Below are 23,747 nucleotides of genomic sequence, written 5' to 3'. Positions count from 1 at the left end.
TTGGGGGCTTTACATGACATTTATTACCACTTGTAGCACTTATTATTCTTGCCGGTCGGGAATCCAGGAGTGTCTTGGGTGGGTGGTTCTGATTCAGGGTTTCTAATGAGGTTGAGTCAGTTGTCAGCAGCCCTGTGAAGACCTCATGGGGGTTGGAAGACGCACTTCCAAGGTGGCGCACTCATGTGATTGGCAAACTCGTGCTGGCTGTTGACTTCTCGCCATGTGGGTATCTCCAAGAAACTGCCTGAGTGATGGTCTGCAGGATCATGATTCCCTGTGGCAAGCACACTGGAGTCTCTGTGTGGAATTTTCAAAATATCACTCTTGTTCTGGGATTCTGATTACTTACACTAATAATGGTGGTGTGGGAACAATTTAGCACTAATACTGTATGTAAATAGGAAGAATTACATCTATGTCATGATTTTCTGAACTCAAAGTGAATGGCATTTTATCTGCCAATTTTGGGGTGTTATCTCAAGGTCATCCTCAGCACAATCCAATGAGGTGGGTATTATTATTACTTCCAATTTAAAGCTGAGAAAATTGAGAAAGCGCCTGTTCAGGTAATAGCTCCATGGAGCTGAAATTTGAATTTGGGCAGTGGACTCTGAAACCTGTGCTCCTAACAATCAAGCTGTAATGTCTCCTCTTTGGGTCTTATTTTTTTTATAAAATTAAAACTCTATTTTATTCCAAGAATTTGAATATACAATAAAGTAGACAGAATAATTTTATGAACCTATATGTACTTAACACCCAACTCCACCAGTTATCAACTTATGTCCATTCATGGCTCATCTACACCTCTCTCTCCCTTATTTATTTTGAAGGGATTTCAGATATCACATCATTTCATCCATAAATATTTCAGTATGACTCTCTGAAAGATAAGGATTTTTTAAAACATAAACATTATCAGACCAAAAAATTAACACTAATTCCTTATTATCAATATTCACTATTCAAATTTTGAATTGCTTTTATAAATATCATTCCTTTTTAGAAAAGATTTTCATTTGAGTCATCATTCAAATAATATCCACACACTGTGATTGGCTGATATAACTTTTAATTTTATTTTAATCTATATATTCCTCTCTTTTTTTTTTTATCATTGATAAACATGTATTTGCAAGACTTGACTATACAAAGCTGAAATAAATGTCCTTGTATTTATTTTTCTGGGAACTGATGCTTCATGTTTTCATCTATTTTTTATTGGAGTATTTAATGTTTTCAAACTGATTTTAAGAGCTCTTTAAATGTTAAAGAAATGATCTTATTTTTTATATTTATATTATACATATTTTTCCAGTTTGTTGTTTATATTTTGAAATCTTTTGTGGTGTTTAAGTTTAAAATTTGCATGTTGTCAAATTTATCAAGTATCTGGGTTTCTTTCTCTCTTCTGTGATGCCACCAGCCATTTATAATTGATGGCTAGATTTTATAATTTATTAGATGTTGCAAAATGGTAATATTCGATTACTATTTCATCCTTTCTTAATTTACTCACTAGTTGTGATACTTGTATAAAGAGGGACACTCTTTATCTACTATTTGGCTACTCAGTGATCCAGTTTATATAAGAAAGAGAGAAAACAAGAAAAATCTCAGTCTAACCTTAAACCTAAAGGAACTAGAAAAAAGAAGAAGAAAAAAAAGCCCAAGTTCGTAGAAGGAAATAATAAAGATCAGAGTGGAAATAAATGAATAGAGACTGAAAAAATAATAGAAAAGATCCGTGAAACTAACAGCCGGTTCTTTGAAAAGATAAATAAAATCCGTAAGCCTTTAGCCAGACTCATCAAGAAAAAGAGGGCCCAAATAAATAAAATGAGAAATGAAAAAAAAAAAACTATCAGGAAGAGAAATTAGGAAAACAATATCATTTACAATTGTATCAAAAAGAATAAAATATCTAGGAATAAATTTAAACAAGGAAGTAAAGGGCCTGTACTTTGAAACCTGTACGACACGGATGAAAGAAATTGAAAATGACACAAATGGACAGATATACCATGCTTATGGGTTGGAAATTAATGTTAAAATGTCTGTACTACACAAAGCAATCTACAGATTCAAAGCATTCCCTATCAAAGTACCAAAGGCATTTTCCGCAGAACTAGAACAAATAATCCTAAAATTTATAAGGAACCAGACAAGACCCAAACTGCGAAAGCAATCTTGAGAAAGAAAAACAAAGTTGGACGTATCATGCACTCTGATTTTAAGCCATACTACAAAGCTACAGTAATCAAAAGTATGACACTAACACAAAAACAGGCACATAACATCAATTAAACAGAATAGAGACACCAATCTATTAAAGGTATTCTTATGCTCAAATTATCCCATTTTTGAGCAATGAGAACCTCTTTAAGTTGGCTCTAGAATCCTTTTAACATAACTCTAATAGCTTTTAAGAGTTTTTTTTTTTCATCCCCCTATGAATATGAGTAAATGTTCTAAACTTATCTTGTGGATCTCCTGCCGCAGTCTTGGACTCAGGCATTTTTTTGAAGGGTCTTGTACAGAGAGGCAGCAGGATATTTTAAACTTTGAGTGAAACACAGCAAAAATCAACATTTGTTGAATGGGATGTGAACTACCAGCACAGGTATATTCCATTTTTAACATTATGTAGCGCTATAATAGTTTCAATGATGGCATATATTTGCAGTTCTAGGTTTTTGGTGGTTGCTGGGATAAAAAGCAAGTGGCTCTGGAAATCAGTGTGGAACAGGAAATGAGGATGGTGTGTCCAATCTGACTCCAAGCTTTGAGAGGCTGTGCAGACCCCAACAGGTGCATATATCCTGTTAGTAAGTAACTGTCACTATTAAAAAATGAAATAATTTTTTTCAGTTTATGTGTATTACTTTTTTCAAATGACCACTAAGTTGTTAGAAAATAAACACTTAAATTCTTTGGACCTAACTACTCAATAAATGAAATTGTTTCATTTTTAAACATTTTAAAAATCTAGGGCTACCAAGAAGAAACTACTGAGACATCAAGACACTGTGAACTGAGAAAGTTTGGGACCCTCTAGATTAAACTCTCCTTATTTTTATCTGTGGCTAAAAGTTCTCTGTAAGTGTCATCACTGTCACTTTAAAATTTACTTCTGTTTATTTTAGTAGTAGTATTTTTCATCTGTGTTTATTTTGTAGCAACTCCCTTAAGTCACTTGCCCAACATTTGAAAGTTAATTTAGCTAAAACAAAACAATATAATAAAGTTGAAAGTGGTCACAGTGCTAGCCCAGTAAAATATTAGAATCAATCTGTTTGTTGAGACTTTAACTTGCTTTCTCTAACAACTGGTACACAGTGCTGCATTATTCCAGGGGCCGATTTTCTTATTGAAAAGCCACATCAGTGAATTTCATTTCAGATGAATCTGGCTGCTCCACTAGGAACAGGTTAACTATAATATATCATAATATACTGAAGGCAGGTGAACAAGCGCTGGTGCCACTGTTGACTTCCCGAAACTTCCGCTCTTCCCTCAAGACTGTTTAGGAAATTAATGTGCACATGACCACTTAATATACAGAATCAGGCAGGGTGCCAGGGTCAACTGGTATATGAGATAATGGCAAAGCTTAAATACTTCGTTATTTTTCTTCAGATAAAATAGAATTAATAGTTCTAATAATTTTTCTATGACTCCTGGACTATACTCCCTCTCTTTGGAGATTACTACTCCAGAGCAGTTACTCCATGATCACATTTTCCTTGCTACCTACATCTCTTCCTAAGCTAAGCCAATGAAGCTATTGACCGGCCATCAAGGACTTAGGCAAGTCAACTGGGGCCAGGTTTGCAGCATTTCCTGACACTTGCTTGGTACAGCCGACCTTGTCTGGTTGTTTTATTCAGAAGTAAGTTAGGTAGCCTGCATTTCTGAGTTTTCATAAAAATCGGAGCAGAATATTCCACATGGCAGAATATATTTGAGAACTACTAGGGTGGGTTTTGTTTCCCTTTGTTTGCTCTACCTCCCAACCATTGATTCTCCCACTGAGCTAACACCCTCTGTGGCCTCAGGAGGCGTTCATTTGTGCCAGCGATGGACAGACACAGAAGAGTTAAGAAAGAAGAAAATGTTATTTGCATTTTTAAATGCATTGAAAAACCCATAGTAGAACCATATCTTGGAAGCCTGGGTGCTTTCAATTTGAAAGAACCTTTTGAGAGAGAACAGGTTTTTTTTTTTTTAAATTTCATAAGCTTCACTTTGAATATTAAGAGCCAAAGGTCTTAAATATTTGTATGTACAGTTTATCCATTAACTATAAGTGTGAGAGAATTCTGCCACCACCTCTGCCCACTCCTTCAACACACACAGAGAAGAAATATAAAAACCTTTTCTGCACTGAAAATGAAGACAAGAATTCTCAACAGTTGATTAGTCCTTAGCACTCCCATCCTCCAATATAGGGAGGGTGAAAGCAACCCTACATAAAGTTTGGAGGATGCTGTGGAAAAGATCTGTGATTCATTTTAAAGAATGTAGCCCAAGGAGACTGTCAGCTTCTCGGGGAATCCACTGGCTTGCTTGGTGCTGGCATGGTGGATCAGTAGTGAGATGGGCACAGACAAATGGACTTGCAGGCAGCTTCACAGGTCTCAGACAGCAGAGTATTCCAATCTCTGAGAAGGTGTCAGGAGTTTGGGTTGAGGAGGTGAGAGGGCCCAAAGGGACATGACAGTGGGAATGAGGAGGATGCAGAGTTCAGGGGCCAGTCAACTGGAAATCTTGGTGGATATACAGACAATTCATGTAATTTACTTCTGCTTGCTTTATTAATATCTTTCACAACTGCAGACCAGGCGCCTCATCCCCTGCTGCAATGACTCTACATACACCCAAGTAGAACAAAGATACAGGAAAAGTGAGGAAGGCCTAGAAGCTTGAAATGACTAAATTAAGATCCTGAAAAAGAGATAATGAAAAAAATGATTTCATTCAACATGCTTTTCTGAATTTCTACAAATGAGCAGAGATAGTTCTAGGGACTGAGGAAACAGTAATCACCACAGGAGATTAAAAACTTTGCCTTTAGGAGCTTACATGCTCAAGGGGGAGTCTAGACAAAAAAAGATAAATTTAAAAAAATACACAGCATGTTTGACCTTGTGCTATGGAAAGATTAAATCAGGGAAATGGAATAAGTAGTGCTGAGTAGGAAAGTGATGGGCAGTGATCAGGAGGGGAGGTTGAAATTTTAAATAGCGTTGCCAAGAAAGTCCTCACTAAGATTGCAACATTTGAGTAAAAACCTGAAGGGAGTGAAGGAATGAGCTATGTGGATAAGTGGGGGAAAAGCATTCCAGGCAGAATAAACAGTAAAGTGCAAACTCCTTAGCTAAGGCTGGGGGTATGCGTGGTGGGCTGATAAACAGCATAGAAGCCAATGCAGCCAGCACAGAGTGAGTGTTAGGAGAAGGACTCAGAGAATAACACCAGGAGTGTGTGTGTGTACTGAGATGGGACACATATAAAGAGTTTGGGGGAGAAGAATAGCATGATCCAACTTACGTTTAACGAGATTACTCTGGCAGCAGTATAAGAATGGGCTGGAGGATGATTTGAGAGGAAGAAGCAAGGAGACCCATGCAGAGGCTCTGGGAATGACCCAGGAGAGAAGGGCTGTGAACTGGACCAAGGTAACAGCAGTGGCGCTAAGAGCTGGTGAGATTCTGGGTGGATGGTTAGATGGGTGGATGCATGGGCAAGTGTAAGGCACAACTTGAACAACATGAAGTATGGAATTATCACGGGCTCAGATGGGAAGACTAAGCAGGAGAGGAAAAAAGAAGTTGTGATCTGGACTTGTTGAGATACAATGCCTAACAGATATCCAAGTGGAGATAAGGAGGAAGCAGAAGAGCATAAAAGTCTAAGAGTTAATGGGAGAAGTCTGAGCTGGGCTATAAATTTGGGAGTCATAAGAATACTGAGATATTTAAAGCCAAGAGACTAGATGAGATACCCAAGGGAATAAATGATATCCAAAAACCTAGGAGAGAAAAACAGAAGAATGGGGTCATGTCAAAGTAACACAGAAGACAACCTGAAAGAACTGGAATCATTTGAGGAACAAAATAAGTAACATTATTGGATTATAATTCAAAATGTAAAGTAAACATACACAGGTCCATAATGATAGAAATTAATGACTGAATAAACAAAAAACAAACAAATGGAGAAGACACAAATCTTCCTTACAAAAGAATTCTATTTTGTATATATTGATAGTTTCCCCTTGAGGAAGTAGAACCCTCTGTGCCTTGAGGGTGGGCTAGACTTAGTGACTTAATTCTAAAAAAAGACTATAGGAAGGGAGAAATAGTAACTTTACATTACAGAAACCTGGAAGATATTGAAAAGTTGTCCCAGGAAATACTGGGAAACTGTCATAGACTAGAGGAGGCTAGGGAGACATGTCAAGTAAATGAAATGTGGTACCCTTGGGTCTTGGAACAGAAAGGGTATTATTAGCAAACCTGAGAAATCCAAATAAACCTAGGAGATTAATTAATACTAATGTACCACGGTTTTTTGTTTTGTTTTGTTTTGTTTTTGGTTAGCTTTGACAAATGTACTACGGTGGTATAAGATATTAATGATGGGTGAGGGGTATACTGAAACTCTGCATATTCTTTTCAAACAGAAAAGTTTATTAAAAAGAAAAACCAAAATAACTAGGAGAATGCAAGTATTTCCTCTCATTCAAAAAAAGTCCTCCCAAGATTATCTATATTAGCTAGAGCTCTGAAGTTATCAAAGAGATTTGTTATGGCTATGAAAATAATCTTGGATAGCACACAAATATGGAACAGGTAACCAGAGCCAACATCAGTTGCCTTGGTTACAGGAAACTTGCTGCTTACAAAGAGAAAAAGTCAAGTAGATTCAAGCTTGACCTTGCTACCTGTGAAGTATAAAAAGGAAAACACCAGTCCTTCCCAGGGAATTGTACAGCATAGACCTACAGAGCCTGGGAGGCTAAGAAGGGGAGAAGGAGATCTGTATTGCTGGCTAAGGCTGCTTTCCAGTTTCCACATGTCCTGCTTGTTAATGTGTTTTCCTTGATGTGGGCCCATTTGTTCAGTACTTAAGGATGTTTAAAATCATTTATTTTATATCTTGTACCCGAGCTACCAATATTGTTCTAGTAGGTAATACTCATTAATTTATCATTTATTTTATATATAAAACATTTCCATTCATTAAAACAACAATTAAAAACAACAACAAAAAGACTGAACATAGTATGGAAACCTAGGGACTTCTGAAACTTATGAGTAACAAGGCATGGGATATGCAGTGAATTCAATTCCTAGCTTCATCATTGACCACCTATATGACTTTGAATTTATTTCTCTTATTTTTTAAAAATCTTTATTCTCAGATTATTTTTGTTTTCATTATAAATGATAACTTTAGGGCATGCCATGTTCCCAGGGTCTTTACTCAGTTTTATCATTAAGTAATTTTTTTTTCTCTTGCTTAGTTAGATATAAGTAAGGCACAATCTAAAATCCCTAAGGGCAACGATACCTTGGAGAAATTGTATTATCTCTTGAGATAGTGATATTTCATTCTTTTAGAATTATATAAACACATTAATAAAATTCCATTTAAAAACATACAGTGTCTGTTGACAGTAAGGTGAGAGGCAATGATGTCACCACTGACTTTACAATGTCTCCTTTGGCTTATATTATCTTTGACATTTCTAGTTTGGGGCTTTTTTCTTTATCTAATAACAAACTTTTTTTTTTAAACCCTTTTATGGATCACTTGTGAAACTAGAGAACAAACAAAACCTTTTAAGATAGCATTTAGCTAGCATCTTTCATGCCCTGAGCACAAAATCATTGCTAATTTCCACCCCTTTTAGATTTCAATACATATGAAGATACACCTGATGCAGGAAATTCAAGGAGTACAGAGAGGAAGCAGTACTTGAAATCATCCCCATTTATCAATTCCCTAGGTTAAGTACAAGTTTGATCTTAGTGACTTTGAGTTCTAGTAAGGTATTTTATTTTTAAAATAGTGCATATAGCTCAAGATATAAATTTCTAGTGACTTTAAGGAGTCTAAAGGGGAAAACAAAAGGTCAGCTGGAATACAGACATGATTCAATGGCCAAAGGACATTTCTGAATCTGTGACTTTCACTTAACAAAACAAGTTTCTGGATTTTAGGATCCTGGGAATTTCAGCTCCTTCCCCCTAGGTATACCCCTACGCGTACATGTAATTCAAATGCTGAAAAAAAACCAAAATAAACAGAATAATTGACGCTTTTTCGTATTTTTAAGAACAATTAGAAACTGTTTTTTCTAGAGGAATGGAGATGCTGAAGGTTCCCCAACCTTCAGGGGCTGGTTTCTCAATCATAAAGGATCTCTGCCCTTTGAAGGCTCAAGTTTATCATGTCATGTTTGGGTTTGGTGCCACCAAGACCCCCTCATTCTGGTCATTCACTTGTATCAGACTAGTAATACTCCTTCTTTTTAGTTTACACTTAGTCAAAGTAAGAGAATATGAAATCATCTGAATGTGCCAAGAACACTATTAGGAAATACTGCTATGGGCAGCTTAAGCTGTCCAAATTTTATTGAAACGTCTGTTCTGTATTAGGATATACTCACTTATTTTAAAAGGTGAGTGATTATTAACAACCTTGAGAAAGCTGAATAAGAATCACCAGCTTCCATTTTATAAGATTTCTATTCAGTCATCTTGAATAGTATATTTAGAGGATTTTAATAAAACATATATTTTGAATAGTCTAGGTTGGGTAGTAAGTAGTTAGCCTCTTCTTAGGATTTAAGATAATTATTAGATAATATGGAGTTAAAACTTGAAATGTAACTAAAAAGGTCTATTTTTGATATTACAGCTATTCTTAAACTTTTCAGAATTTTGACATTCCAGTTTGGTTATCCTATTTGTCTGACAGGTTTCTCTGCTTCCATAAATGCAAAGTGCCATGTGGTATGCACATTTATTTTAAACTACTGTAGATTTGAATTAGCTTTAAATTGTGTGAAGGCCTATTGTTCAAGGAACTTTAGGGATTACAGAATCAAGGCAGCAATTAGCAACCAATTTTGAATGTTCATTAAGCTTCATCTTCGAATACCAACTCCCTGGTTTTAAGTGAATAATTTTGGTAGGAGAAGAATCAGTATTCCACAAATTCATGATGAAAGACTACTATTGCTCAAGCATAATTATCATGACTGACATAAATACTTGAAAGTAAGTAACAAAATCACTCTCAACACTACCAGCCCATCCTGTATTCGGAATTCAATATGCAGATAAGGAAAATTAGAAAGAAGATGAGAAACGGTGTGCATTCCAATCTGCCATCAAGGTTATTCACTAGTCAAAATCCCTTGTTTTTTTGGCTTCATCATATACTCAATCTTTTCTAAAACCTGATTATTTCAGCAATATGGCCTTATTTACTAAAATAAAAGTGTTTATCAAGGAGGCAGTTTTTTCATTGGGAAAAAAAATTAGAAAAGAAGAAAATCAAGCTATAAAAGATGAAATAATGTGACCAGCCAATTTAAATGATGCTTTGTCTAAGTTTTAAATCTTTTCTTTTTCTGCAGCTGAATTAAGCTGTTTCCTTCGTTGTGCATCTTATTGGAGAAAATTTCTGAGTCAAAAAGTCCTCACAGTCCTTAAACGTGAGCTCTTTGCTCGAAAGCCTGTTTTCTGGCACAGCACCATGACTGGAGGGTTAGAGGTCATGGTTATCGATAGCCCAACCACAGAAGCTGGAATTTCTACAGCTGTTATAGCCGCGTATGTTTTTCTGCTTTAAGTTTCTCTATGAGCTAAATCGCAGAGTCACAGTGTGACCTTGGGCAAATTCGCTTAACCTTTCTGGACATCATTTTACTCTAAGTGTTTTCACAAAGGTGCTTTCCATTTCTGAAATACAGTTGATAAATTCTTTGACTACAGAGAATTTATAAGTCAAACTGAAATGCGGGATTCATTCAATCAATAATAAATTATGTTCTTGTTTAGAAGATAAATACATTATATTCAAACAAAATACTCTATTACTATGATAAGCTGTGGTCTGAAGGAATTTTTTTACAATTTTGAACCAAGAGGGATTTCTCTCTCAGAACAGACTAGACACATTTCTAACACAGTAAAACAGTGTTCCTCCAAAGGCAGCTCTCCAAGAGGAGGCCTCCTAGTTTAGTTCTGCTAAGGAAAAAATTATCAAAAAATTGGAAATAAAGCAAAGGGATGGCTGTGTGTCCTTTCAGCATCATACTGCAACACTGGCTAATAGGCCCACCCAAGACTTACTTAATTCTTTTGAGGGACTATCCTTTTCTTTGACATATTTGTTATTGATTAGGGCCAACATTCAATTTTGACATATTTGTAAGTCATGGCTGTAACATTAAAACATTTCACTTTGATAGTTCATCGTTGCTTTTGCTACCTTCCTACTGCCACCACCTGGAAGAGCAGAGGGAGTCTATCTTTAAATACTCCTCACTGCTTGGATTCCCATTGCTTTTCCTTTTAATCTGTGTGCTACCCGCTACTTCATGGTGTCTGTTGTAATGACTGAGTCCAATCAGAGTACATTATTGGCATTTGAGTTTTAAAAGTTTGTGCTTTTGACTATTTTCAAGTAACTTAACATATAGTGATTCGCAGTTTTGCTGAGGAATGAATTTTGGTCGTAAGCATTGCAATACTGACGTGGCTAGAATGACTCACAGAAGTAGGGAGGTGTCTAGAACAGCCTCTGAATTTTCACTTGGCTGTGTTCTATCTCATTAGCATTCACACAAACTCCTAAAGTGATAAAAACTTAGTTTCTTTGTGTACAATGGACTATAAAAGAAAATTATCTGCTAGTGTTGGTAACGGCAGTAAAGAGACGGGAAAGAGATCTAAGAAAACAGTCATTCTTGGCCACAAAGCAGATATTTTGGAGGTACAAAGTACACTGTCAATTCAGTTAATTCAACAAAAAAAAACATGAAAAATGTTAATCTGACCTAATAATCAACTAATTTAATTAAAATAATATATTTAATTAAAATAATGTATTTTACTCTTACTAAGTTGTCAAAATTTAACAAAAAATGTTGGTATTTCAAGGGTTTGAGATAGGGTTGTTCTTGTGTGGAAGGCAAAGCAATAGAGTGGAAAGGCCCCCAAACTTGTATTCATCATGTCCAACTTCAAGTTTTAGCTCTTCTACTAATTAGCTATAGAACCTATACCTAAAATCTCTGGGTCGTAATTCTAGGAGGACATTGTTTACTGATTTATTGAATAGATTACATGAAGTTCTAGGTTTGGGATAAATCAGTGACTATTATAAAGATCTCTGCCCTCAAAGAGCTTTTGTTTTGCATTGTAGGAGGAGGAGCTAGGGAGAAAGGAAAGACAGTGAATTAAAAAAAAAACAATCAATACCTTAGAATATGACAAATGACATAGAAAAGTAAAAAAAAAAAAGGGACAGGGTGAGAAGAGAATGGTGGGACATTGTGTGTGTGTGCGTGTGTGTGTGCAGTTGTGTCGTTGCAGTACTAAATAGGTTGGTGACAGTAAGCCCCCATGATAAGGTGGCATTTGAGCAAAGATATAAAAAGGTTAGGGAGTTAAACAAGCTGGAAATAATATCCACACAGAAGGAGCAGCTTAAGTGTAGGTGCTGAGGTGGGAGCTTCTCCGGCTTGTGCTCTAGGAAGAAAAAAGGAGCCATGTGGCTGGAGTGGTGTAATCAAAGGGGAGAGCCGTTGGAGATGAAGCGATGTGGTGTTTTCAGTCCTATAAGGTCTAGTAAGCCAATGTCTTTTACTCTGTGCCAATGAGGGAACAATTGGGGATTTTGACCAGAAACTAATATGAGAGTATTTTAGAGGAAGTCAGCCTAGCTGCCAGGTTGAGAGTGACTTGTAAAGGGGTAAGGGCAGAAGTAGGGGAACCGTTAAGAGGCTACTGTAGTAGCCAGGTGAGAGGTGATGACTTAGACCAGGTGGCAGCAGAGAAAGTGGTGAAAAGCATTAGTACAGCTGATACAGGAAAAAGTGGGGTGTGCAAGAGGATGGCCATGTCCCAGGTCTCAGTTGAGTTCCTGGGACATGCCCCGCCAAGTGAGGGTCTTTGGCTTTGCTCAGGAAGGAATTCAAGAGCAAGCCATAGTTGACTAAAAGTAGATTTATTTTTAGAGAGATGTACATGGAAGGGAGGGCAGGGTGGTTAAAGTAAAGGTAGATACACACTCCATAGACAGAGTGCAGGCCATCTTGGAAGGCACGAGAGCAAATGTGATGTGTGGTTGGAATGGATGTGGGGTCTGAGAGAAGGAGATAAGTCAAAGAGGACTCCAGGGTTTTTCATCTGCTGAATGGGAAGGTGGGGTTGCTATTAACTCAGAGAAGGCTGAGGGTAGAGCAGGTTTTGACAGTAAGATCAAGAGTTCAGATTTGGACATGTGGTGTTTTAGATGTTTACTTTACGTCCAAGGACAGACAAATCTGGAGCTAGTGAATGTGGTCTGAGTTGGAGATACACATTTGGAGGTCAGCAGCATATCACTTGTATTTAAAGCCATAATACTGCTTTTTTCATCAAGGGAATCAGTGTAGTTAGAGAAAGGAACAGGATCAAGGACTGGGCCCTGGGGCATTACAAATTTCAAGGGTCTGATAAAAAGAGAAAGAACCAACAAAGGAGATTAAGAAGGAGCAGCCAGTGAGACAGGAGAAAAACAAGAGAATGTAGTGTCCTGGAAGCCAAGTGAAAAAGTGTATCAAGAAGGAGGGAGTGACCAACTGTGCCAAATGCTGCTGATAGGCAAGCAAAGGGAGGACTGGGCTGCTGGACTGGCAGATATTGTTCAGAGTGAACAGTTAAGAGTAGTTTCAGTGGAGGCAAAAATCTGACCAAATTCGGTTTTAATGGAGAATGGCAAGAAACAAAATACAGACTGCAGTTATAGATCATCTCCTGGAGGTGTTTTTGTTCAAAAGGGAGGGAAGAAATGAGACAAAAGCCGGAGAGTGAAATGAAATCCAGAGAAGTTATTGTTTTACTTTAAGTGTTTTTCAAAGACGGGAGTGACATCAACATCTTGTTTGCATTTGAAAGAAAATGATCCGGCAGACTTCTGGAATGATGTCTTTGAGTAAGCTGTAGGGGTTGTGATTTAGTGACTAAGAAGGGGCGACGGCTTTAGGTAGGATCACGGGTAGTAACAGGCATGGAGACAGAGATGTGATACCTGTACTGGTAGGCCGGTACCTATGGTGGGAGGAAGTCTGTGGAGGTTCTCTTGATTGCTTTCCTTTTCTCAGTGATGAAGGATAGTGCAAACAGGAAGTAAGTCTGAATGTTTGAGAAGAGTGAGTGTGAAAAGGCTGTCCAGGAGAGTGGGAAACTGAATGATCTTGGAAAATAAGGTTGTGATCTGCGTAAGCAGTAATAAGAGCTAACTTGAGGATCCATTCGTGAGTTTAAAGTGAGACAATTCAGTATAAATGTATCCCTTTTCTCCAGTCACAGTTTTAGGGTGAAGGTTTGGCACAGGCAGAGTTGGATTTTAAACCAAGATTCTAGTTTTCCAAGTGAGAATGGTAACGCTGAGACGGAAGGGAAGGGGGAAGGCCACAGCCACTCAAGAAAAGACAGCAATTTGACACCAAAATGGTGGAAGATTCACCTCCTAGTGGGCGTTAAGGATTAAGAGGTTTAATTTCTAGTAGACCTTGAGCTTCATTATATGCTCATTGGAACAGCATGATCACATAACATGCCCGCAGGTGCCATGACAGCCCCAAGGCTAATCACAAAAGGCCAAAGAATGGGCGGTGGCCCAATTCCTGGTAATCCCAGCCCCTTCCCCAGGGCAGTTGGATTGATCCCGCCTGTAAGCATGTGAAGCTGCTGAGACCATAAGAAGTGACAACACCACACCTAGTGGCCCTTTGAACTCTCTCTTCCCTTTGGAGACAGGCTGCACTCTGTCTATGGAGTGTGTACCTACTTTTACTTTAACCTGAGCACCCAATTCCCACACCTCTTTCCTTGCCTTTCTCTTGCCTTATACGCTATACATTATGTATCTCTCTAAATAAGTCTACCTTAACTCAACGGTGGCTCGCCCTTGAATTCTTTCCTGTGCGAAGCCAAGGACCCACACTTGGCAGGGCATGTCCCAGGAGCTCAACTGAGACCGCCCCACATCTGTTTTCCTGCATCAAAGCTGAAGAAAGGCAAAAGAGTCAAGGGTATATAGAAGGGAACAAGTATAAAGATTGGTCATGGAATTTAAGCTTGTCAAGTAGGGGGGTGATAACATTAAGGGGTGAAGGATAGTGGAATGCCTAGTGAATTTGAAAGATGACTGGGGATGAGATAGTAGAGGGAGTGAGCTGGAAAGATTAGAGGTGGTGGTCAGAGGGTGGAACACATGAATTTAACATTAAGAATGGTTGCATTTATGGCTAATGACATGATCTAGGGCTATGACCATGGGATTAGAAGTTGTGGTAGAATGACTAACATAATCAATGGAGAAGAGAAAAGTCCAAGGAATTGAGAGGCCCAAGTATAAGCATGATTATCTATCTGTATGTCCAGAGCTCAGGAATTAAGGCAGTAGTAGCACTGGAGAATACCACTATGAGTCAAGAGCTAGAATCCAGAGAAATGATGGAATGGCAGCGTCATCAACTAACGTGATACATGATGACGTGAGGTTCAAGTTGGCATTTTTAGTGTAGAGTGAGGGAGAAGTGTCCAAAATCAGTGAGGAGTAAGGATGCCACCTACTCATTTCCAGGCTCAAAGATCTGAAGGCTACAAAAGGAAAAGCAGTCTCCAATTGGGAGGCTGATAGGGCATTCTCAGGGGGAAGCCAGATTTTGATGAGAGCAAAAAGGTGAAGGGAGTATTAAAAGAACTGTTTGTGAAATAGAGGTGTGGCAGCCAGCCACCAAGATAACACCTAATGATCCTCACTTCCCGGTATTTAAGCCTTTTTTGAGTCCCCTCCCTTATTGAATCAGCTGACCTGTGTGACCTGTGTGACCAATGGAATACTGCAGAAGTGATGACACGTAATTTCCCAGGCAAGGTCATAAAGGCACTGCAGCTTCTGCTTTGCTCTTACATGACTGATTCTTAGTGAATCCAGCCACCAGGCCATGAGGACACTCAAGCAGCCCTGTGGATAGGTCCTTGGGGAGGGGAAGAGAGACTTCTCCCCAACAACCACCACCAGCTTGCCAGCATGTGAGTAAACGACATTGGGAGCAGGTCCCTACTTCTCAAACTTTCAGATGTCCACAGCCTCCAGAGAGGCTTCAAGCTAAAAATGTCTAAACAAACCATTATCTGATTTCCAATCTCTAAAAATTATGCTATATAATAAATTATTATTTTAAGTCACTAGTTTTTGGAGTTATTTGCTATGCAGCAAATCTGTGCATAACTAATACAGGGGTGTTTTGCAAATAACAGTCGTGAATTTCAAAAAGCACAGTCAATGGCTTTTAGGACTAGTGGAAGGGAGAGAGAAGATGAAAGAATAGGATTTGTGAAAAGCTTTAAAAGGATTAGAGTGTGGGAGATGAGAGTCAGTCTGGGAGGTTTTGTGGTGGCTGACATAAATGAGAGTAAGTGAAAACAGGAGACAATTATCAAGACAGATAACAGCGGTGAGAACGCGTGTTTGGTGGTGAAGAGGAAGGAGTTTCTGGAGATCTGTCTTCACCTTTGATAACGGAGATGGAAGGACTCAGGGAGGTTCGTCTTGGTCTCAGGGACAGTTTGCTCTTAACCACCTGTCTTACATGTGTGCTCTGTGTGGATCCCTGTTAGTTGTATATGTTGTGTATTTCTCATTTGAACCTTTGATTTTCATATTATTATCCTCATTTCACAAATGAGAACATTGAGACCTAATGAGGTTAAGTAACTGGCCTGAGGCCACATAGCCAGTAAGGCAGAGTCAGGTTCTGAATTTGGGGTTTTCTGATTTAAGATCCTGCCCTCGTTCCGCATTTCACCTGGAGATAGAAACGTTTTAAAACCAACGTACTTTAATTTTCAAAGGATAGGATGGAAGTTAGTCATCTTGGACATAGATTTGTTAAGTGTAATTATAAATGCTCTTTTAAAAAGCCCACATGATACATGTGAATAATTACATAGAAAAGAATCCAACATGAGAGCCATCGACTCAGAGTAATATCAAGTACCTGGAAGATGCCAGCAAATGGAAGAAAAGAAATAAGAACAAGTACAAATGGATGCTAAATTCGTTTTACTGTCCTCCCCATTTAGAATGTAAATTCTATGAGGTCAGAACTTTGCCTTGTGTCTGGTACTCAACGAATATTAGTGTGTGTTGAAAGAATGAGGAAAAGGGGGTCAGCTAAAGGAAAACTATTCGGATGAAAACATCCTACGTAACATGTTCAAGCATGTTCAGGATAAGAGAGGGGTCAGGACAAGTTGAAGGCAGACTTAAGAGGTTGAAGAAATTCGTCTTCAGGACTTGTTCCTTGTCTACACTGCTCTGCTAATCCAGCCTCCAGGGCAGGTTCATATTCAGAGACATTTCATCATATCATTCTTGTTCTGTTCTCCTTTAAGTCCCTTAGAAACATTGAGAAACCAATAGTTCTTACCTGGCAACACATTAGCATATTTGGGAAGTTAACAACAAAATAAAAAATGCAACAGAAAAGTATCTGGGTTCCCCTCCCCAACACAGTCTAATTTAACTGGCTTAGGGGTGAGACTCAGACACTGACAGTGTTTCAAAGAAGTCCCTTAGGTGATTTTACTGTGTAGCTAGGATTGAGACTCAACTAATAACTTTAAAGTATTGTCCTTCTCAGGGAAATTTGAACATTGAGAGGTCTAAACTTGATAGGATAGTTATGCAGTTCTGACTAGCACTATTTCAGATGTCAGTGGGTGGGGAAGTTCCCAGAAATCACAACAACCTAGACGTAGCGTGGCACTCGAAGAGGAGGTACTCGAGAAATGTTTGCTGAAGGGATGGATGAATTCATACCACGTAGATGCCCCTTGCTCTTGCATAAAGGCTTCTCTCTCTACCTGGAGAAGCAGAGCTATGGAGACAATTGAACAGTCTGAGAAACAAAAATTCTGTATCAGTTGTGGGAGGACGCGTGGGTCGGAGGATGGTTGTGAATCCATGTGTAGACAAAACATCAATATGTCTTGCTTGTGTACTCTACTTTCTTTTTCCCCAAAAGTGTATTCAGAATATCATGGTGAACAAAACAAAGTTTTCTTTTTAAACATATTCTTGAATTCACTGAAGCTTTTTTTATTCTGTATTTTCTTGTTCAGCAGATAACAAAATTACAATTATTGTCGTGGGTAGTCTGGTCTTTTTTTTTTTTTTACCATTGAAAAGAAATGTTTACATTTGAAAAGAATGATACACTCTCATCTAGTCTGGAGGAAAGAGGTTTTGTAGAATGAAGGACATGCATGAAAGTGAGAGGAATTAGTGGAGAGCTATTCAGCATATACTCAATATATTCCTTTTTGCACTAGAAGAAGCTGGAGTTACATGAGCCCTGAGCACAAGAGTTTAATGTAAAACAAAGCATCCTCATCCTGCCCTTCTCCAAAGGTGATCCAACATCATTGTTAACTTAAATAAACGTAAAGAGACTTGTCTGGAGTTTCTGGGTTAGACAATTTATCCATGGTAAATTTAGCATAACCACAGCTCAGATTACTGTAAAAAGTGACACTATCTCCCTCTGTCATGACAATTAGCAGGCAAAAGAGCCACCCATTTCTTTATCAGCTCCAAAGAAAGGGTAAATGAGAAAGCAGCATTCTTGCCCAAAATGAATGAATGTAATGGCTAAATGCTTATTTTTGTGTGATTCACTGCTTCAAGTTGACTTCTGAATCAAATATACACAGGTCACTTGTACATTCTCCATCAAATCATTAATAAGTGAAATGACAATGGCTAGCCACTGTCTCCAACATTTATAATACATGAAAAGCATTTGGGAGATGTAAAGACCAGGCAATTGTGAAGCACCTATAAAGATGCGAGGCCGAAATCACTCATAGTGACATTCAGCTGCTCAGTTATACCAGAATATGGTTAGTGCCCTTTCATTTGTGGCTTTAATTCTGATGTAGGCTCAAGACAGGAAAAGGCCACCATCATATCACAGTGGAATGATATTTGACTTGAAGTCATATGTCCTGCTTCTGAGTCACTGCTCTGACAATGAAAACTTATTGATCCTGAGCAAGTCATGTAATCTCCCAGAGTCTTAATTTCCCCATCTGTAAACAGGAAATAACAAGAATTTCTGCCCTACTATTTTAGTGTGTGGTTCAATCGACATACTGAGTACTATAAAAGTATTTCATAAAATAAAAAACATTGTGCAGATATTTGCTATTACTATTGCATTAATCATCATTCAATTCGAAATAGTGAAGCCAGATCATGGCTTCATGGTCTCCAAGTTCCCATATCCTCATCAGCAGTAAATATTTACTGTAGTTATACAATATAATAGTAGTTGTGTGATGTAGCTTAAAGATATTGTAAATATATCTCTATATACATCCATAAGTAGTGGAATAAGGAAAGTAGTGGAAAGGAAAATTGTCAAAACCTATCTGGGAAGAGTCAAGTCTACTAGTAATATGAAAATATTGACTTTTTGATAAGGTTGATAATAAAGGGTTTTAAAAAGTATGGAAAGAGGCAGGAGGATTAGGGGAGGGAGAACTGGATGAAGGTGGTCAAAAGGTACAAACTTCCAGTTATAAGATAAATAAGTACTAGGGATATAATGTACAACATGATTAATATAATGAACACTGCTGTATGTTTTATATAAAAGTTGTTATGAGAGTAAATCCTAAGAGCACTCATCATTAAGAAAAATATTTTTTTCTTTTTTTAAAATTGTGTACCTATATGAGATGATGGATGGTCACTAAACTTACTGTGGTAATTTTTATGAGGTATGTAAGTCAAATCATTACTCTGTACACCTTAAACTTATATGATGCTCTATGTCAATTATACCTCAATAAAACTAGAAGAAAAAACAAAATAATTTAAATAATGTAAAAAAAAGTTAAGGAAACATGGAGATATTGGGAATCTTAGGAAGCTGTTCAAACAATAGGTGAAGGACCAGCACAGGCACAGTATGAGAGCCATCAGGAACTAGCCGGTATGCAAGTTGCCAACGGTGTGCATGGAAGTTCCCTTTGCTTTCTAGCAGAGCATGGCAGAGATGATCAAAAATCATCTCAGTGTCTCAGAATTGAGGCCTTGCCACCTTAGCATCTTCAATGACATCCAAAATGCTTATAGTAGAGGCTACTGGCACCATATGTAATTTTTTTTTCAATCACATGTAATTCTTGAGGACTCACATTTCTTCTACCCGCTGTGCTCTGCTCCTTATAGGAGGTCTTTTTAGTTCCATATTTATTAATATTTACATTTTGGTTTCTGGTACTAAGATCATAACCCCGGAGAGTGCTGCCTTTACCTGATAGCTCCTGGATTGCAGTTATGAGCATGAAGTTTCATATCCTTGTCCTCAGGTCTGGCCTTCCAGACCCACAGAAGTTTCCACCAGTGGCCACTACCACATGCTGTGTGTATCTGGGGAGACCATACAGAGATGTTTATAGTAAGTCAATAATAAATCACTTTCAGTTTCAGGACAACCAAAGCAAGAAGGAAACTTCACGTGTTATATCACACTCATCTGGCTTTAGAGCATTGCATGGTCTCTGTATACCCCAAACTTGTTTATCTCGGAATTCCTTTTCATCTCTAACCACCTCCCCTAGCTCCCTAATATACCTTGTCTGGAACTGTTTATTTGACTAGGTCCTCATTTTGCCTTTTCTTGATTCCACTATCGACTCCAATCTTTTACCCAGTACAATGGTTTCCTGATGAAGGATCCTGGAAAGTAAATGGCTGAATAGGTAAAACTTGGAGGAAGCTCAGTTTTGTCTTTGTTTTTCAAGGCGAAACATGGCACATGAAAAGAAAAAATACAATCATAATTTTTTCCACCTCTGCTAAGTAGAATGAAAAGAGACAGGCTTACCTCATCAAAAACATTTTTTTTTCCAGTAAAGAAACATATGGCCTGACCATACTTCTCCATATCCTAGAATTTGTAGAGGATTCTAAATTATAGTGAAAGACTGAAGGAGATGGTTGAGGGAAGAATTAAAAGCTGGCTGGACAGAAGGAATTTAGGGAGGTGCGGTGATTATGACAATAGTGAAACCCCAGGAAACTCAGAGTGGGTATGTACTCCCTTGGCTCATTCTTTTGGAAATGATGGGCCATCATATAGCTTTTCTAGAAGTCCCTAACGGAGAGGTCATTCAGCAGACATCCTCATAACGATTCAGAAGTCCTTCAACCTCCAGAGGAACAAAGTTTTACTGTGAACAGAGCGTATTATGCAGACGTATCCTGCAGAGGAACTGCTGGACAGATTGGTGTCCATATGAATACCTTTGGCAGGAGATACTGAAAGTTCTGGATTTGTGAAGTTAAAATCTGGTAACAAATGAGCTTAATGCATCAGAAAGGCAAAGTTCGGCTGCATGTGTATGGGATGTGTCCTAGTAACACAGGATATTACTATTGACTGAGGATACAGCCAAAGGGCAGCTGAGTCAGATTCTAGTGCCTCTGATCAGGGCAAAGTTAGGGTTAACTAGAGCAAAATTCTCTGGTGAGTAAAATGAAACAAAAGATTCATGGTATCCATTTAAAAAGTGATTTCTCTCTCAGTCTCTCTACTCTCTTGGATTTATTTGCATTTGCATAATTCCTTAATCCCAGAATGAATTTATCTTTTATAGTATATTTTTAATATGCAACATTAATTTTCAGAATTTAGATCTGTGGCCTATTAAAAGATGCTTTTTTCCCAAACAGATGATGCAGAGCAGTATAATAAACTTCATTATGTAGGAGTTTACTTAGGATGGAATGAGTCATTCATGTCAGTGAAACAGAATTTTTGCTGCCCCTTTAGTCCCTAACTTCACTAAAATTAAAAAAAAAAAGAGGAGAATCTGTGCTAATATTTATTCAGTCATTTACTATTCTGTAATGAACACTGACAGCTTTTAAAGGAACTGGGTACAGCAGCACACACATTTCTGTTTGTTTCGTCATGGGTTTGGGATTTCTGTGCAGAATTTTCATGGTTCTCTGGTTTTTAAATAGATTAGTGTGACACTGTAGAACATTTCTTGTTAGTGGGGAAATATTAGCAGCAATAAATGTCTAGCAAATATAGAGATATATCTCCCAAATAGAGTATTCTTAAAGCTTTGGAGACTAAAGGACTGTATTCTGTTTGATCCTACTGACATCATTAGTTTCCGTGCATCTTTCCCTTTTGCCTACTCTCACTCCTCACACCCCTCACTAACCCTGACATCTCACATGTACCAAAACCTGAACAGATCTAGGTCTTTTTCCTTCTGCCAAATTCAAAAGAAACCCAAATAAATTATAAAATTCCTGTATGCTTTGACTTAAGTATTTTGAAGAGACAGCAATCTGGAATTACACTGTATGGCGCATGACAAACATTCCCATTATTCACAGGGCTCGAGCACTCCCTTCCCCTCCCAACTCCCGGGACTCTCTCCTAGATCATCAGTCAGAACCCCACCTCCTAGGTTTGCCAGCTCCTGCGTCCTCCCCCTGCTGCCTCCTTCAGTCCCCCAGATCCATTCCACTCTGCAGCTCTCTGTCCTCTTGGTTTTTTCTCTTCATCAAGTGCCGGGTTATCAGCATAAAGAAGACCCTTGAAGTGAGCAGCAACCGAACCGTCTCCTGGAACTGGCAGAGGAAGAAAGATGGTGGACACATTCATACTTTTAGCTCTGTCAAATAGACTCAGACTCATTCCAGTAAGTATTCCGAACTCAGAACCTCCACAGGAAATACTGGTTGTTACCAACCTCCATTCCATTCCGATCCCCGTTTCCGCAACGCCGCCTGTTTTGTAAGCTTCGCTATATGCAGTTTCCTTGGGGAAAGGAGTGAGAAACGCTGGAGGCTGTTCAGGAGGTAGGGTCCGGATTGATTCTTCAAAGGGAGGAGGCTTAGCTTGACTCCGGGATGGGGCCTGGGCGCGGAGGACGACTGCTGAAGGCAGCCCCGGGTCGCTGGCCACACTTGGGAGGGCAGCTCCAGGCCCTGCTGGAAACGGGTGGGCCGAAGGCGCAGGCGGCCGGCGCCATTTTGCCGCAGCCCGCGCCCGCCCGCGTGGCCGTGGGGTGGGCGCCGTCGTTGCCCTCCTCCCCGCCGTCCAGGCGGAGGGTCCAGTAGGCCGGGAGGCCTCACGCCGCCGAGCCCTGACTCTTAGTTCTGGGGAGCGCCCGGCCGACGTGAGCGCTGGAGAGGAGAACGACTTCTCCTGCAGTGAGTACGCAGCCGCGGGAGCCGTCCTCGCGGCCCGAAGCAGCGGCTTCCCGGGCCCCAGCGCGGTCGGGCCCGGCCCTGGGGGCCCTCGCGGTCGCTTCCGCACGTGCCGAGACGGCTTCTGGGGTCTACTCCCTGAACACCCCGGAGAGCCCCCTCCCCGCTTTTGGACTCCTGGGTCCGACTTCCCGCGTGGTGCGCCCTCCCTTCTCCCCGCTCCGGTTCTGAGGTGTCCCGGTTCCGAGGTGTGGGTGCCGTCGCCGTGCCGCGGGGGAGACGGACGGGAGGTCCCTCCGGCCGGATGCTGGTGGGTGCTTCCCGCCGGGGCGTTCCTGGCGGCCTCGAGCATCGCAGACGGCCGCCCGCGGCTTGGTCTGGGCGGGAGAAGCCAGCGCGGGCCGGCGCCTCCCGGGGCCGGCGCCTCCCGGGCTCCCGCGCGGCGAGCGGCCGCGTCTCTGTGGGAACCGGGGCGTGGCGTCTAGGAACGCGAAAGCCTGGGCGTTGAAGGCGGGAGCAGCCAAACCCAGTGCTTGGTCGACGGCCGCCGACCCTTAAGCATTCCTGAGGAGAGCTTTGAGGGGAAAAGGCCACAAGGAGCTCTTTTCCCGTCATGTCCCTTCTACTTTCCTTTCAAAATGAAAGTGGAAATTCTATACCACCTTATTTTTCTGATTCCTTGGTGTTTTTTTTCTTTATATCGCAACTTCCAGTGCTTTTCTTCCTATGACCTTTCATGTAAAAACTGCCCACCCCTTTACAGGTTTTTCCGGTAAAAAACAAAAATAAAAAAGGGAATCTTCTCTCTTAGTCTTACATAACTGAACAAATTTCATGGCTCAGTAGTTTTTTGCCATAGTTTATACTATTCTCTTAACTCAAAATGCTACCTGAAAATTACAGGCCCTGCCCCATTTTTCTTCTCAACCCATCTTCCAGAAAAGAGGGCGCAAAGTTCATTACTTTGGGTTGATAAATATAAACATCACAAAGATAAGTTATCCTCAGCTTAAACGTATTAGAACGTTTAGCAATGATTGAGATACATTAACGAAGTTACCCTGATAGTGGAAATTGGTGGAAGTGAGTGTAAAACCCTGAAAAGAAAACAGTCCCCAGGCAGCATGTGTTGGTATTCCAGTCACTAGGGGGAAATTTTTTACAAAAAAAGAAAAAAAAACAATAGGGCATTAAATATA

General features: G+C 39.6%; 1 protein-coding gene and 1 long non-coding RNA gene across 4 annotated transcripts in view; one reads left to right on the top strand and one right to left on the bottom strand.

Moving 5' to 3' along the window:
• On the bottom strand, positions 1 to 22,937 carry LOC116280556 (uncharacterized). The gene is made up of 4 exons (XM_072961573.1): positions 22,089 to 22,937; positions 21,797 to 21,966; positions 19,628 to 19,743; positions 1 to 300 (listed from the first exon to the last, which is right to left on the bottom strand). The coding sequence occupies exons 1-2, from the start codon at positions 22,898 to 22,900 to the stop codon at positions 21,915 to 21,917; spliced, it is 864 nt and encodes a 287-aa protein (XP_072817674.1). The 5' UTR covers positions 22,901 to 22,937; the 3' UTR covers positions 1 to 300; positions 19,628 to 19,743; positions 21,797 to 21,914.
• The window catches only part of LOC140696460 (uncharacterized), a 62,560-nt gene continuing 60,571 nt past the window's right edge, over positions 21,759 to 23,747 (top strand). The window contains exon 1 of one of the 3 annotated variants that reach the window (XR_012072840.1): positions 21,759 to 22,037. This is a non-coding gene — a long non-coding RNA (uncharacterized lncRNA). The other 2 variants (XR_012072841.1, XR_012072842.1) reach the window with 2 other exon arrangements.

Source organism: Vicugna pacos, chromosome 5, assembly GCF_048564905.1.
Source record: "Vicugna pacos chromosome 5, VicPac4, whole genome shotgun sequence".
Lineage (NCBI taxonomy): Eukaryota > Metazoa > Chordata > Mammalia > Artiodactyla > Camelidae > Vicugna > Vicugna pacos.
The sequence above is the reverse complement of the archived record's forward strand: the minus strand, read 5'-3'. Positions and strand labels throughout refer to the sequence as shown.